This window comes from Anser anser (assembly GCF_964211835.1).
Source record: "Anser anser genome assembly, chromosome: 7".
Lineage (NCBI taxonomy): Eukaryota > Metazoa > Chordata > Aves > Anseriformes > Anatidae > Anser > Anser anser.
In genome coordinates, this window is record NC_139727.1 from 24,679,121 (window position 1) to 24,696,591 (window position 17,471).

At 40.5% G+C, this 17,471-nt stretch overlaps 2 protein-coding genes across 4 annotated transcripts in view; one reads left to right on the forward strand and one right to left on the reverse strand.

Annotated features, from left to right (window-relative positions):
• LOC310902225 (uncharacterized protein) overlaps positions 1-12,204 on the reverse strand; it is an 18,935-nt gene extending 6,731 nt beyond the window's left edge. Inside the window, exon 1 of the mRNA XM_083843422.1 lies at positions 11,898-12,204. Within this exon, the coding sequence (XP_083699548.1) occupies positions 11,898-11,977 (80 nt within the window). The 5' untranslated portion in view covers positions 11,978-12,204. The remainder of the gene's footprint in view (positions 1-11,897) is intronic.
• The window catches only part of LOC310902224 (protein FRA10AC1 homolog), a 26,102-nt gene continuing 20,703 nt past the window's right edge, over positions 12,073-17,471 (forward strand). For 2 of the 3 annotated variants that reach the window (XM_083843421.1, XM_083843420.1), the window contains exons 1-2: positions 12,073-12,240; positions 15,197-15,273. In XM_083843421.1, the coding sequence (XP_083699547.1) occupies positions 12,208-12,240; positions 15,197-15,273 (110 nt within the window). In that variant the 5' untranslated portion in view covers positions 12,073-12,207. Of the gene's footprint in view, positions 12,241-13,173; positions 13,384-15,196; positions 15,274-17,471 lie in introns of those variants that run through there. The other variant, XM_083843419.1, reaches the window with a different exon arrangement.

A 17,471-nucleotide genomic window follows, 5' to 3' on the forward strand; every position in this document is an offset into this window, starting at 1 on the left:
ATCAGGGTCATACCTAATGTGTGTCCTGCTGTAGGATTGAAGTGCCCTCTATAGGAACCTCTTAGAGAGGGAAAGTCATGATCAAATATGCAAGCTACCGTATTTTTCCCTGCATGGCCTGATCAGACATTAAAAGTGTGATACAACTGAGAAAATCTACAGTTAATTTATAACTGGAAATGGTCTCATGACTTTTGAAGGAAATGGCATGGTGATATTAAGAATGTAGTTCTATGCAACACTTTCTGTAAGGGGATGGTTTCTCTCTTCCCCACTCTTCCATGGCCTCTTGGTTCTGTTGCCTTCCACAGCTCACTGTTGCACTATTTATGAAATCAGCAGTTGTCCCTAGGAGGTATCTTTCATGCCTACACTGAAAATGCAGAGTGATAGAAAATCCAGTCCAGTAAGAACCCTGTATCCGAAACACAATGTCCCAGATTTTCTAGTGTGAGCAAGTGCTTTCTGTAGACCCAAAACAACATACCACTGTCACTGCAGCTAAATGCCATTTAATTGGCAGCAAGAAAAGCCTATAATACATTTCTTCATGGAAAAATGTTTGAGATCCTCCAGTCTGCCAAGATGCTAATTAAAAACAGACGGCACATTATAAAATCCTTTCCTTGACCTGTGCTATCTTACATTGCCCTTCTGTACTTTTTTCATGGCATTGAGTCCCCGTAAAATTATTCTAATCTTTATAAGCTTGTATTTAATTTTCCTTGTCATTTTGCAGAAAGAAAAATGTAACTGATTTTTTTTATTTAAATGTACATCGGAAATTTATTTGTTACATGGCAGAGATAACGGGCTTTTGAGGAGAGATTAAAAACAGGAGGTTTCTAAGTCCTGAATAATTCACAATGGAAGAAATCTTAGCCCTACTGAAGTCACTCAAATAGTTCAAGTAAAAGCCTCGCTGGAATGCCACTGACATAATGAATTGCACAATGAGAAGGATGTGCCTCATCAAACACATATTACTGTTTTATGGTTGCTAATCAAAATGTTTCGAAAAGCTGGGATTTGGACCAGTGCTGAAACATCTTAAGGGCTTGTTGCTGATAGCTCCACAAGTGTATCTTATTGAAGTGTTTATTGTTTTTAACACTTCAAGAAATTTGAAAAAATACCTTATTTCCCTAAGAAATAATCCCTTTTACCTCAACTGTTAGACGGTCCACTCTACCCCACCCCATGGCGGGCACACTGTGGCTGTACAGAGCCCAGCGCAGGTTCTCCATCAAAAACGACAGAGCACCCAGCTGAATGCCCTGCTCCATTTCCATCCAAGCTGCAACCCCCTGCTGAGGAGACTTTGGAGGGCTGAAGAAGCCTGCCACATCTCTGTTTGTATGCCAACGTGCTCTTTCCTCAGTACAGCTTTAAGGAAGGATTTGCTCTTTTGGCTGCCTGGCTCTCCCTCTGCAGTGGGAAAGCAAAAACAACAAAACACTGCATCTAAGAACTGGATGTAATTTTTAATGTAATTTTCAGCTCTACAGAGGGATACGTGTTTTAGTTATGACTGCTCAGAAGCTAAAGGATTTTCCCTACTTTGTGCATAATATTTAAGACGCTCAGATTTTGAACTTACAATGCTTCCTATATATCACTTTCCTAAGACAAACATCCAAATGCCATACAGCTGACTTTCTTTTAGACAGCAATCACTGTTAGGCAGCTGCAAGTTTCCACTGTTGTTGCCCTTGTGATTTAGGCAAAGAGACATTAAAACTGGAGGGCCTAATTCCCAGTATTAATGTAATACATCAGGAAGAAGTAATAAGCTCCTTTATGAAGCAATATAGCTCCCCAGTTAAATAAGTGGCACACACTCCTGATTAAACAAATGCACATGGGGCTTTTTCCTAAGCATTGTTTTGAAGTAAAAGGATGAATATGGGAGAAAGCAAAAAGGACAAGAAAACAGGAGTGGGAATTCAGAAAGAAGGCAGCAGGAACATCACAGAAGGAGAGATTTTGGACCCTAGGCATTGCAAAGAGGATCCTGAGAAAAGTCTCTGGAGAACTTCCTGGAGCAAGTGTTGGCTGAAAAGAGCTTGGAGCTGCACATAGTCTCCTGCTGTTTAATTTGCTCTTCACTCAGGGAAATGAACGCTGTGCATTCTCTGCAAATAAAAAGTGAATCCAAGATACCTGATTCCATTAACAATTTATCTTCTTAAACAGAAAAATCTTAAAGATTGACTTTTTAGGTAACTGTTCAGGTCAGAAGTAGTAATAATGCTCTACTGCATGCTTCTGACACTTCCACCTCCGCTCGGGGCGAGGCAGATCTCCCTTCATAGATGCATTATATATATTAAGATCTTTCTCTAGAGAGCAAGCAAGCTCTTCTATATATAGCTTCTATTCACAGGCAAGCACCACAACCACTTATTCATTCTTTTCATGCTTTACCTGCTGTTTTCAAGGCTGCCCTGATGCTAAAAATAGCTTCACGTATTAGAGGAGGGTTGCTATAGATTCAGAATGGGCGATGTCGGGAAGCAGCTCAATCCTTCTGCCGAGGATAGGGAGGACCCACGTGGCTGTGGCTCGGTGGGGCTGTGTTACTGTCTGTGACCTGGGCTCTGCTGCCCTTTCATAAAGACACTCAGGCTCCAAGGTGGGGATATTTACGTTGTTCTAAGACTGCACAGAACTGCAAATCTGAAACACAAATCACGGATGTGGACTCGAGTGTTAAGGCTTTGTTTTTCCAACTGTACTGCTAGATCACTATACTACAGTACCTGCAGATATTAATAGCACAATAGCTTCTTTTTAGATTGGGATAACAATTTCATATGTTGTTTTAAGGGCATATTTTTCTGCAGGCATTGACGTCTCCAAGTCAGAAACTTATCAAAATGCTTCGCCAGTTGTTCTTAACAGAGAGCTGAAAGGATGACAATTCATCAGCTGTTTGATTACCTTCAAGACAGCAATAAAACCACATCAAAAAATTGCACTACATACTGTTGTTTTGAACTTCTGGCAGTGTGTCCTCTGGCAATGCTGACAAAGCTAATGTTAATTTTGGAAGTTACCTCCCTGTCTAAAATTTAATGGATAATGCAAATGAAAAACTGCTTACACATAACTATCCAGATCATACACTGCAAGTGCGCTATAGATAAGTGTCATTTGATTGTTCGGGTTATGAAACCTAAGTTTTCAAAATTCAGCCAACAAAAAGTTTTGGAATTATAGAAAATATTATTTTGTCAAACCTTCAGAAGTCGTTTTTGGACATTGGTGGACTATCTCTGGTTGCATCCCTTAAGGATGACAAAGATCAAATTAATGAAGTAAAAGAGTGTCTGAATGAGACTTAGTGTTCTTTCATCGTGTGGTAAATCTTTCCAAGTGATAACAACTTTATCTTGAACTTCAAGGCAAGATAGATGCATTACAGGGCAAGTCGCAGCCAAGAATGGAAAGCAAAATATTGGTCATTAAAGTAACTACTACCTAGAAATATGGCAAAACAGAAAAACTGAAAGGACTTCTATTCCATGGTATCCATTAGCTCCCAAACACACATAAACCAGGTTCATTTCTGTATACAGAAAACCGTAATCCTACTCAGCTATATTAACTTTCTCCACAATTACGTGATTTTAAAAAATTACAGTGAAAAGTTGAAGCTTGACATAAAACTGTTTGAAAGAGAAAGGCTATGTATGCTTCAGGAGTCCCATATTAGGAACTAAATTTAATGTTTAATCTCCGAATACAAATTTTCCAAGTTCTTAAAACTTGTGGATGGATTACAACCATACCAAAGTTAAATGAGGTAGTCAAAATAATGTTTTCCTTTTGTTAAGCGACTCAGATTATAGAAACTTGCTGAATACTGACTCTGTTAAGGCTGAGGTTCAAATAAAAGCTATTGTACAAGGAAAGAGTGGCAAGGGTTGACTAAAACAAGATTTTAAAATGTATTAAAATGGATCCTAATAAACTTTAAATAATACATTCCATCTTTGAAGAACTGTATATTTGAGGACAGTAGAATACAGACTTGTGAGAAAATTTCATTATATTCTAAAGAAAATGGTGTCTCACTCAAATCTCACTTGAATTCCTGACCTTCATCTTTCATGTGGTTATATTTTATTTCCATTCAAGAAAGCCAGTCATTAAGATATGTAACTCTTAACATTTTAATACATTGCTTGCAAATTGAATGTGGTTTCAGCAAATAGCAGGATCTCCCCCAAGATGCAAGCTTGAATATTTCTTTTTACTTACTATAGATACTTTCCTCAGCAATTTTTTTCATGTAATTTTTATAGTCGTGGATATTGCACAGGTCACGTTTGCTGGCTGTAAGTAACATAATTCGATATTTGTAACTAGGTTAGACTAACTGTTCCCATTTAGGAGAGCTATCCTTCCCTTTCTACTTAGGTGCATGAAATGAATAGTATCCTGGAAATACTTTCAATAGAAGGGCAGATAGTATTTCAGTACTTGATGTCTGAACGATCTTTGTGATTAAATAACACAAAATTGTATTTAATTTGAAATATAACCCCTATTATTTCCAAAACTGGCAATCAGTGGTATATTTCTACTAACGAAAGGACATTTCTAGCACAGTTGCTAGTGGCATTATTAAATGAGGTCTCACATTAGTACTGTACAAGCATGTTCATTAAAAAAAAAAGTAAAAAAGGAATTTTCACTGATTCATTCTAGTTCACTGCACAGAGTGCAGTCTTTATATCCCTGTATCCTTCATTTTCCACCAAATGGTCAGCTGTTGATTACCTCAACCCAGATACTATCAGCGTCTACATCCAGTTACTATACTGCTTTACTTTACTATGGAAGTAATCCCACTGAAACCATAAGGTGGAATGAGGGTTGCTTCTGTCCTCATTATGCCTTATGATGCTCTTATACATTCTCTTATAAAAAAAAAAAAAAGTCTATTATCGGTGTGATTCCAAACACTCGCTAACCACTGCATGTTGCAAATCATCTACGCTGTCAAATATTTTATTTTCTTAGCTTTAGGACACTGAAAACCCTGTGATGGACATGCCTGACCGGTTACAGAATATTTTGCAAAACTGGCCTTCTTGATTCCTGGATTAAGATCTCAACATTTGGTTAAACTAAGGTGCAACACATCTCTAAAAGTACTGGTGTTTTCTGGAACACATATGCAGGAATGAGGCCTTATTCCTCTATTAAATTATAATGTAGACTGCAGGCCCCGAGGCACCCTTCTTTTCCAGGTTTTCTGTAATGCTAGGCACACTAGTAGTGCTTAACTGCTTCTATGACTGAGAAGATAGCAGCTTGTCAGCACCTTTTTATATATGAGTCTTTAGATTCCATACATTCAACTGTAAATGATTTGTACCTTTCCTCAATTATCACAGTAAGTAAATTATTAATGAATACATATACATGGCAGACATGCACAAAATTGCACGTTATCAGGAAGCAAGGGAATACATACATTTTTCACTATAATTTACAATTGCCATGGGCTGCGATTTTGCTCACATTCTTTTTATTTTCATGGAATAAATCTAGTAGGAAAGAACAAAATTTATTAACTTTTTTTTTTTAATTTCCACTTTACAATATTTTCCTTATCTCTTGCTTCTTATTTTCTTTCATTTCCCCCTCATGTAATAACTGATATCAAACTGGAAGAACAGATTTTCCTTTCTCTTTGATTTATGTATATGAACACCATCAGTCACTTTCCACCATAACAGATCTAGACATAGAAGTAGGATTAAGCATTCTTTGCTCTCTTAGGAAAATGCTCATACTTTGGGGATTTTAAACATAATACACTTCTAAAATCTCCTTGAGTGAAAACTGGAACACGCTGGAGGAGTTACTTTCTGTATTCCACTTATTTCAATGCAGGTTGATAAAACTAAGGAAAAGTATTTTGTGCATACTGATAATTACTTTTTAATTAAATTCCTAACAGACTGAGGTGACTGTACTTGTTTATGCATGCCTACAAGCACGTGGTCTTAAAGCAAACTGTTCTCAGCATAGCTGCCGGGCTGTAAGGTCTGGAGACCAAAATCACCTGCCACACAGCAAACGGGGCAGTAGCAGTGCCAATTAAAGGACAGCAGACAGGAGTCTACGTTATGTATCTCTAAGGGATTTGTTAGGTAAAATTATTTACTTGTTGAAAAAAAAAAAATCTGTAGAGATAACACATTAGGTTGCTTCTAATAATTATTTTTTGATGAAAGTCTGTTTATTATGATTTCCATAACTGAATAACTTAGTTTTTACAGGGCCATACTCGTATTATTTACAATACACATATTAACAAGAGCTTGTGGTCTAGTTTAATGATATTTTTTGGTTCTGGAAAGTTCACAGAAATTGTAGGATCTAGGTTATTGCTAGGAGTTTTCCCTTAAATGCAACAGAATTGAGGTTGAGACAATCTGGTTTTCAAGATATCACAAAATTCTTACATAATTCTGCATTCATAGTTGAGAAAACTCAGATATTAGAAATTAAAAGTCATAGTACTTCATATGGCTGTGATCCATTAGCATGTTAAGAGTGTAAGCGATGCTACTATCAAAGGGGGTGAGCATGACTTAAACTAGTACAGTCTATGATGATGAAGATTATAAGGTTGCTACTCAGCCAACAGTAACAACAAATACATTTTGTGAATTGTGATTGAAATGGAGAGGCCTCATGTGCATCCAAGTAACTGGAGCTGATGGCATAGATCAGGTGAAGCTGTATTTTGTAACAATGTGGCCTAAACTGGGATTCTATTTACCAAATTGATTGGCTAAGAATCAGGGTGAAATTTCTTCATATTTTGCTTCTTGAAGATTTTCAGATCAAATGAAAGTTTAAAAAACATTTTAAATAAAACCCTTTGAGCTTAATCCAGAATTTGACATGCGTACTGTCCTCTTGAGCTTTGCATTAGTGTTTACAGAACTAATTCCCAAACTTTGGTCTCAAAGTGAATGCTCTGGAGATGGCCAACAGAACCAGTGCCTCAGCTACAAGTCTGACAGTGCAGCAGGCAACAAGGGGTTGTGAAAGTTTGCAGTGATCTGCTCACCCCCAAAGTACAGGAGCCTAGAATAAAGGTCTGGGGGTCAAATTCTCCTTGCCACCTTCAGGTTTTACGGAATCAGGGCCAGATTTTCAAAAGAACCAAGTTTTCCAAATTGTTTTTCAGACTGGAAGCCTTAGTATTATAGAAATCCTGTCTGTACATGGTGTATTTGACCCTGGTCTCCAATGGTATTAATCAGGAATACTTAAGTGAAAAATTGCCACCAATAACTGGAATTTAGAAAAACTGATCTTTTAACAGGATTAGATACATTATTATCTCTAGTTTATCCCTATTAACAAATTAAACACGATACAAATGACTGTGGTCACTTATACAAAGATCTGGGGTATTGGAACATGGGAGGAAACTTATGAACAATCACGTTATTTTTTCAAAGGCACTTTTCTAACAATGATTACACACTGAAATGGTAATTGCAGCTCCAAAAAAGCACAAAACAGCACAGCTGCTCTCAAAATAAAAGACAAAGCACAGGTTTGCCCATATTATTTTTTGTAACGGACTCTATACCAGAAAAAAATTCAAATCCAGAAGTGCTTTTATTGAGTAAATTATCAGCCAAACAAATGAAACTTCACTTGCCTTTTAGTACAGCAACATTGACATCTAGTGGCTAGTTAAACTCCAAGTCACGCATCCTTTATATGGCAAAAGACTGTGGAACATAACATTTACTGAATTTGACAAAATAAATGTGCATTTCAACAATCTGCTTCCTTTACATGATCTTTAGATCATCACAGAATGACAAGAGTCTTTAATGACTAGTCTGTAATGACCAAACCCTGTCATGGGAACTGGTGAGTATAAGCCACCACGCTTCAGCACAGCCCCAGTGATTTTCCCTGTTCCTTAGGAAGTCTTGGGCTTGTGAGTCAGCTGTGACTTAACTACATACCTTGCTGGGGCTTGTTGGAAGGCACGGTGCATCCCTAAAGTTGTACAGAGGTACACGTTAAAGGAAACAGACTGCACTTACTGAATGTAATTTTACTGGTACACGTGAATGTGTATTTTTAGCTCTGCTTGCTTTTCTACAAATTACTAGGGGACTTCAAATAGAAAGTGGTGAAAATCAGGAACATGACAGATGCTATGAGATGGTTCGTACTATGAAGATATGAAAATAAAAGATTTGGCAACTTCACAGACATAGAATGAAGGAAGGTGCTGATATCAACTAATGTTAGAAAGTCTCATTTCTTCATTTTTCAACAAAGTAACTGGCATAATGGAGAAAGAGGAAAGATTAGACATGATAAATCTGAACATTACTAATACTTCTGATGTTTCTGAATTAATTTCTCACATCAATCTCAAATGTATATACTCTGGAAACAGGTCTTATAATGGATACAGTTGGCAGAGACTGCCTTGCCCTCACTCTCTATACCCGTGGTAGCTGCCTCTTCTGGCACACTGGCAAAGCTGCCTGATTTGCATCATTAAAAAACAGTGAAGGTACCAAATATCTCATTTTTTGTAATCAGCTAACCAAACTAATTTTGACCAAATAAAATCAGAGGCTTTTGAGTATAAACAACCTTAGCAGAAGACCTTAGGAGACAATAATCTTCTGGAGGAAGGTTGGGGTAATTGTCCCGGCTAAATGCTACTAAGGATTAAATAGATGCGCTTAGTGTTTCTTAAAAACAGAAAGAGGAATCCGAGTCTGAAGAAGAGCAATAAAGCATATAAGAGTTCTCAAAAATTTATCCTATATGGACAGGTACTTTCATTTCTTTAGCTTCAAAAAGAGAAGACTGTGGGCATATATGTCTCTATAAAGATGTATGAGAAAAATGCAGATCAATTCTTGCCTTCTGTATCAACTGGTTTAGGGCATTAAAATTATCTCACGTAGCAACTAGGGAGATTTGTCTTACATATTAGGAAAAAAAAAACTATATACTTTAAAGGTTAATAGATTCAGCTATTTAGGCTGTGGAAACTCCTATACCAAAAAAACTTTTAGGAACAGCTCAACAAGTACATCAGGTATAGCCTTGTGAATTCTGCATCTCCATGATTTAGTACCTTCTTTTAGTACATACATGTTGATAAGAGTATTCCTCAAAAAAATATGGCAGAATTAAATAAATAAGTGAACAGCTTGCTTAAGTTAGCATAATGCTACCCCCACAGCAAGTTCAGAGGTCTGCCCTGAACACAGAAAGGCACATGCCAGATGTTAAAATTCACCTTTCACCCTTCAGCACAAGTGACATGAGTCAATATCTATTCATAAATCTCGTTGTGTTAGCAGCAGCTTTACCACCAATTTAATGAATTTGAATGACTGAGAAGTGGCAAATTCAATTAAATGAAACTGGCCTTTTTTTTCTTTCTTTTTTTTTCATACTGAGTCTATCTCCATGGTCCACATAATGTGATGTGATTACATAGGCACCTGGAAGAAGGAGTGAAAGCAGAGAAGCTGAAGAACTCTTAGGAGTATTTCAGAATCATGGACATTACCTTCTATTATTAAGAATATCCCAGCTTCACAGTAATTTCCATTTATTCTTCCCAGAACTTTCTATGGAATTGTTACACTAAGCTGTCAGAAAATTGAGTGATAAGCGTTGTATAAGAATATGTCAGTGATTTGAAAACTTGAAAACATTTACTTCTTGAAGGTTTTACAACCATATATGACTTAGGCTTTCTGGATACAGTGGGTCTCATCTTAACCCAATTCTAGATTTAGGTCAGGAGTAAAAGGACAACTACAGTGATATTGTATTCCTCGTGGGCCGTGAAGTTCAGGGCTACTGCAATTTAAGAGTACAGTTTCACATTATTGCTGATTTAATAGAGCTGCTGCTGAAAGGGCCGCCCTCGTAGCTCACCTCCCCCTTCACTCCTGTCCCATCCCTCTATTCCTAACCTGTTTTTGCACCAGCACTGATACTCAACAGATGCCACAGCAGGAGTGTCAAAGGAGCTAGACTAGCAGCAAATTAAATACTGCAGTTCAGCAGAAGTGGTCAGACAAACACTAGTGCCAATTTGAGAAAAGGAACGCGCTTTTCAGCAGCAGCTAACTCACAGATTGATTTACCCGTAATTGAAAACTGTGCTGCAAAGAGCTGGTTATAGAATTATTGAAATCCACTTTAAAGCTGTAATGCCTCCCACCCCCCAAGAAGTGATGCCCACCTTTTTGCCCTTTTCCCCTGTATCTTTCAGTCCTCTGGGAATCTGATGAGAGAATTGTCCTTCTTAGTGTCAAAGCATATTGATGCAAGGTTAAAACTATGAAAATTCTCCCGTAAGATCGAGCTATAATCTATATACAAAGAACTACGGACAGGCCCAATTTCAACTTCCCATCTATTTAGCAGGCTGTTTCTGATCCACTTACCCAGCTGCAGGTTGTAAAGTAGCTTACTGTAGCCTGCATATAAAAAGAAGTCAGCATTGGGATGTTTTAAAGCCAGGCAGACATCAGAATAGTATAGCACAGTAAAATGAAATTATCTAGCTGCTATTCTCACCAAAACTGCATATAAAATAACTTCAGCATCTACAACAGTTGCTATAGTTGGATTCTCTAGAGAATTTTCCTGTTCCAGAAAGTTGATATTTTCTATATGCAGGCCTTTGTGGCCACAGTACAATGATGAGAGATTCAAGAATTGTAGATCTTCTCTCTACCTTTCCCACTGTTCTTCAAAGTGCATAATCAATGATATGTTGGCCCAGTTTCCAGAATCATGTCAAGATTCATTCATACTAAAGCAGTCTGCCATTTCCGTAGGAGAGGAAAAACAAAAAGAATACGCCTGCTATTACAGCTTTGTGTGTATACATTATTTATTTTGAGATATTTAAATTATTAACTAGGATAATTCCATTTTTGCAACAGAGAGTCTCTGCCCTTTAGAGGAAATGGGCCACTTTCAGTGGGGCTTCAGCAGCATGCCACATACACTCGGCACTCAGATCCTTTCCATGGGACACCACCTTTAGGTCCCTTCCAGAGCTGTAACATAATTAGTGACAAAAATACCAGAGCAAGAGAAAAAACACCCCTCTTTTGAAGCTGAATTTCAGTAGCCAAGATAAGGAGGTACCCTGAACGTTGTGGTGTGCGACAGCTTCAATATATAATAGGAACTCCCTATAACGTTCTTCTTTAGTAACAATGAAAGTAGTACTTCAATTTCAAAAATTTTCCAGTGTGAAGTATAGCTGTGATTTAAGACTCCGGGAATCAATAGCACGGCTGGGAACTCTGATATATTCCAGAATAAAGTATCTGTGATGGATTGCAGCATCTCTGACCTCAGCAGCCAACGCACTGGTTCAAGTATGGTGCGTCCTAACGTTTGATGGGAAACAGTATCAGCCGCCTGACAGCTACTTGCTGGAACTGACCACTTAATGGTGGACACCGGCATTTCCCAGCTAGTTCTGGAGGACACTTCGGGGGTGCAAAGCTCCTTTCCCTCAGGCCAAACTCCACCACCGCCGGGCGTGCAGCGGCGGTGCCCGCCGCACCGCACCGCACCGCAGCAGGAGAGGCCAGGGGAGCACACGCAGGCGGAGCAGCGCTGCCGGGCGATAGCTCGGCTGGGGCCGGGGCCAGCCGGGCAGCCCTCCCACAGGGCCCTCGCCGCCGCCGCCACCCCAGCCCCGGTGCCCCTATCCCCCGGGAAAAGGCAGCGGGGGGCCCGGCGCCCCCTCGCCCGCTCCCGGCCCCGCTGCGCCCCGAGCCCCCCCCACCCCCCAGCCCCTCCAGCCGGGCGGCACCCGTCGGGGCTGGTCCTACCTTCCCCGAGGCGGCGGCGGGCGCAGCCGGGGCCGTGCACCGGGATCCCGGGCGGGGAGGCTCCCCTCGCCCCTCAGCATGATGAGCGCCTCTCCCCTCCCCTCCCCTCCCCTGCCTGCGCGCCTCGCCCTCGCCCTCCTCCGGCCGCCGGCGCCCCGCCGCGCTCCGCCGGCCCCCCGAGCCCCTCGGCGCCCCTCCGCCGAGCGCAGGCAGCTCCCGGCGCGGCCCCGCTCCGCCTCTGGCCCCGGTTTCCGGGAGGGGCCCGCGGCCCGGCCCTCGTCCGCGGCCACGGCCGGCCGCCGCCGCCGCCATGGTGCCCCAGCAGCTGCGCCTCGGCGCCGCCGTGAGTGGGGCCGCGGAGGGAGGGAGGGAGGGAGGGAGGGACGCGGGGAGGGGGCGGGCGGCGGCGCCGCGGGGAAGGCCCGGGGTAGGGCCCGCGGCGGGCAGGCCTCGGGCCGCACGGAGGCGGGGGCTGTGCCCTTGCGGGGCCCGCGGCCTGCCGGGTGGCTGTGGGAGGGGAAGGGAAGGGAAGGGAAGGGAAGGGAAGGGAAGGGAAGGGAAGGGAAGGGAAGGGAAGGGAAGGGAAGGGAAGGGAAGGGAAGCTTTTAGGGCGTGAAAGTGGCTTTGGAAGTTGCCTACGACCAACCCAGGCCTTCCCTCAGCGTCATTTTTCACGGCGGAACCCCACAAACCTCTGAGTGCCACTGCCGTAGCCTGCTTGCTGTTATTTACCTTTTACTTTTTTTTTTTTTTAGTTTGAGTTTTAATAAAAACCTTTGCAAAGAGGCTGTACTTTGTGGCTTTTCTCTTTGTTAGGAGCGTTCGCCATGCAGTATGTGCAAACACATTTCATAATCGTTTTTTTGTGAAGGTAATTGAACGTCCTGTCAATTTTTTTTCCACCCAAGTGGAGGTTGCAAAGTCCCAGCAAAGCCTGGAAGATGACAGGAAGGTGCAGGAGCACTTAGCACCGAGGCGTTCGGATCCTTGTCTGTTGCGCTCAGTTTCCTGTCAGTTTCCAGCCTTCAGCTCCTTGCAGCTCTCTCCTGGATCCTGGACTCCCCCCTTTAGGCATTCCCAGAGCAGTTTGTGTGTGCCAAAACGAGCACTGGGGCCTGCCTGGGGCTGGGCACGGACAGGAGCACAGCCCTGTGAGCTGGGAAGGCTGAGTGATGCCTGTGACAGGAGCTGTGCGATGAGGGGCCACGACTTGGGATTTTGTGTGTAGGACTGTGTTGCCTTTTTTTTTTTTTTTTTTTTACATTTTCAGTTCAGCTGTAAATCAGGAGTCAACATGAACAGCTCTAGATGTGCCCATTTCACTAGTGTGCCTTTACCTCAGTGAAAAGGGTTGAAAGAGGGTTAAAGGGTTTGCACCCTTTTCTGGATGCCAATGCCTCCTGCAAATGCAGTGCTGGCGAGCCCACAGTACCATGTGTTGACATCAACAGTTGACATTTCCTGTCTGCCATCAGACACGTGCAGTGTTAGTACATTTACTGTGTGTAAATTGCTAGTTTATAGGAGCTCTAATTTAGTTGGTGCTTTGCAATAAGTGAATCCAAGATGTTGGGATTACTTAACTGTCAGTGATTTAAGTGTATCCCAAAGTACACTTGTTTTAGTACTTGTTTTACTTTTGTGGTTTCAGTTTGTAGTGGTGTTTGGAAAAAAAAAAAAGTCCAACATTGGTGCAGAAGATAAAATACTCAAATAAGTTATGTAATTTTCAGATTCACTCTTTGATAAAATGTTTGGTAGTTACTTATTTACTAAAGGCATAATTAGGTTTTGAAAAAAAAAATACGAAAGCAACCGTGATATGAGAGGGTTTATCAAGTAGTGGAAGTAGTTACTTTAAATTTTCTTGACAATTTTGCATGACCATACTTACATATGCATCTTTTAAAATCTCTTAGTTTGGACACAAAGCTTTGTTATCTGCCTGTCTTTTACTACAGTTAAATATGAAATAATTTTACGTATTCTGGATTGGGTTGTTTGCGGGGTAGGGGAGAAATCAGTCCTGAAATTTCATGTTAAGCAGGTGTCTGTTTACACTTTCCTTCAGAGAGACAGAAGTATTCATGAGATTCTTTGTTGGAGTCCATTTTTATGTCTTACCTAAAAGTCAGGTCATCTTGGTACCGTCCCGAGGCATGCAGGGCAGTCAGTAATTGCTCGGTCTGGGTCTCCACGAGTGCCTTCAGCGCTGCTGGAGCTGCTGATGCATGAACACAGCTTTGGTGCAGTACTTGTCTGTGCACACAAGGACTGGTATACACACCACAGGACTGCTGCCGTACTGTGCCTTCAGAGACGCATTGGTTTAAAAGTATTGGGACATCGGTCAGGGGTGGTTGGTTTTCTTCACCCTGAATTTATCTTTGAACTTTTTATGAGATCATTTGTTGTAACTTGGATGAGTGGTTTGATCTGGCTCATGTGTAGTTTTAGAACACTTTGCAGCTGGACAGCTAGAAGGAAGATATGAGATTATGAGTGAGAGAGAGGAGGTGGGATCGACTGAAGCCAGTGCTTCCACTGAGAGAACTGCATATGTAACTGTATGCTGAAAAATGGAGGTGACAGATTTGGGCTTTAGCTAGTGCTTGTTCATTTTGATGGCATTAAGATACGGGATTATTATTATTATTTAATAACATAATAAGTAATAATGGTCCAAAAATGTGTGGGAAAAATATTTAATTTCGTGGTATGAATGTTGTGCCGATTAAACTGTATGCTTTTGTAGGCATCTCATTTTGTATTTATATAATCATTTCAATCAGCTTTCCAGATATTTATATAAGATCTAACAATGTCAAATGTTGTACCACAGCCCAAGAAAAATTTTTGCTCATCCTTGTTTATTATTTTTAATGTAGGCACGTCATTTTTTGTCCTCCAGCCTTCTGAAAGAGTAGCTCTTGGGGAAAATACTCACCTTTTCTGTATAAGAGATTGTTTGAAAGACCAAAAGTGTTTTAGCATCTTTTTTATCTGCATCTGTTGAGATTAAGTATGGAAACACCTGTATATAAATTGTTTATATAGTGATTTTTGACAGGTTGACAGTGTCTGTGAGAAACCATAGTTTCTTTGTCCTATGTTATTTAGAAAATTTTCTGCTTTGTATGTTGCATATGATTTGGTTTAAACATATGTGAGAATTTGCACTTGATTGTGTGCTTAGTGTCTTTTATTTATTCATGATGCACAGTACTGATTTCTAGTTATGCCGTATCCGTATTATTCTAGCAGGTATATTGACTGCATTGTCATTTATTTATTTCCAGGCGCGTGGCCATGGCGGCTATGATTCTGATTTCAGTGATGAGGAGAATGGAGAGAAGTCTGTGCAAAAGACTAAAAGGTAATGTAGTACAGAATTAATACTTTACATTGTGTGTTGTGTACAAATGGTCTATTACTGTGTAGAAAATGATGCTGTGGTATGTAAAGTCTGGTGTTGAACTGATTTTTGAAAAATCAACCTCAGATTCCAGCATTTCCGCACACCAAGCTTGCCAAAGCATGTTGTCTCCCAGGGACAACTGATTAAAATCTGTTCTGCCATGTCCATCTGGTGTCTATGTGCCTCTCGGTTCTTGGAGCAGTGTGTTTCATTTTTCTGAGCACTAGCATGAACTGCTGGAGTTTGGCTGCTCCCTTCACTTCACTGTGATCCATCAGGAAACGTGAAACTGCTAGGAAAGCAAGGCAAGAGAGGCCAAGTAGCAGCAGGCTTTGTAGATATAAAACACCTGCTTGGAGGAAGTGAAGAACTGCTGCTACTTGTTTATTATTTTGCTTTTTTTCATTGGGATAGTTAATTTTCTTCATATGGTGCTGTGTTTTGGATTTAGTGCTTAGAAATTAGTGCTGAAAACACGTTTTAGTTGTTGCAGAGCAGTGCTTGCACACAGAGGCAAGGTCTTTTCTGCTTCTCATGCTGCCCTACCAGTGAGGAGGCTGGGGGTGCACCAGCAGCTGGAAAGGGACGCAGCCACGACGGCTTACCCCAGCTGACCAAAGGGTTGTCCCATACCATATGATGTCATGCTCAGCAATAAAAGTTGGGTGGAAGAAGGAAGAAGGGAGGATGTTTGGCGATATGACACGAGTCTTCCCAAGTAACCATTATGCCTGCTGGAGCTCTGCTTTCCTGGAAGTGGCTAAACATCTGCCTGCTGATGGGAAGCAGTGAACGAATTCCTTACTTTGCTTTGCTTGCATACTCACCTTTTGCTTCACTTACTAAGCTGTCTTTATCTCAACTCATGAGTTTTCTCACTTTTATCTTTCCTGTTCTCTCCCCCATCCCACTGGGCAGGAAGTGAGGAAGTGGCTGTGTGGTACTTAGCTGCCTACCAAGTTTAAACCACTACAGTCATTTAATTTATGAAGAGACCTGGGAATTGTATTGGTGAATTAATTGGTACTCAATCCTTGCAATGTAACGACATATCTCTTATTTGAGACCATTTTGCCAATTCTTCCATTGGTTTGCAGAAGTAGTGAACTTGAATTTTGTAGTCTGATCTTATTATATCATTAAGATTTTTATTTATTTATTTATTTTGCTTTGGCACCATAATCCTTGGACACTTTCTGCACCATACTAAACATTTTGCCTACATTATACATACATTTCTCATACCTTCTCCTGCCTCTTCCTTGCTTTGTTATTAGACTTTATTTAAGAAGGCTTTCTGGAAACTTTCCTAGGACTCTTGCATATTTTCCTTTGTAATGAAATTGAAGGAATGGTTTTCTAGTGTTTACATTCTGGGAAAAAGTCAGTGTTTTAATCATTGGAATAATAGAAGGCATTTATTTTATAAATATGGCTGTTCTCCAGTAAAACAGTGACTAGTTTTGTTCAGTTTTGATTTTCTTTAAAAGGCCATTACACATTACACCATTCTGCTTCCTAGGCGGAACTAACCATCAGGAGCCTTTCAAAAATATCATTGCTACCCTTGTTCTGGCACACTGCTGCTGATTCCCAGTAGGGCTCTAATGTGGGTTCACTGCATATGTGTATATCTTTTTCTTACTCTATGATGATATTATTTTCACTTTAAGGACAATAGTAGTCTTAAGCTTTTTCTGTATTGCTGTTTTATGGAATCTCCTTATGGGAATTTTGTGCCTACAGATCCTTTTGAGCAAATGATATGCTTAGTTTCTAGAGTCCTGTATCCCATAGCTTGGAATATAAATTCCCTGGCCAGCTGGCTACAGGTTTCTGACTTCCTTTCTTTCTGCCAGCTGGTAATTATGGAAAAATCTTTTTTTCTTCACTTCTACTGAGGAATGAAACTAACTAAATATACCTTTTACTAAGCTGAAGTGTATCACTTTATATTTAACTTTTATTACTTTGTTAAATTTGAATGTATTTTTAGCTGGCCACTGACATGTATGGTTCACAAGACAGTACTTACATAAGTTTTAAATTACCATGCTTGCACTAAGAGAGGCAGAACTGTTTAATGAGGTGTTGAGACATTAGCATGAAAGGATAGGATAGTGTTATTAACAGTCTCTCTTATTCAGTGAACATAT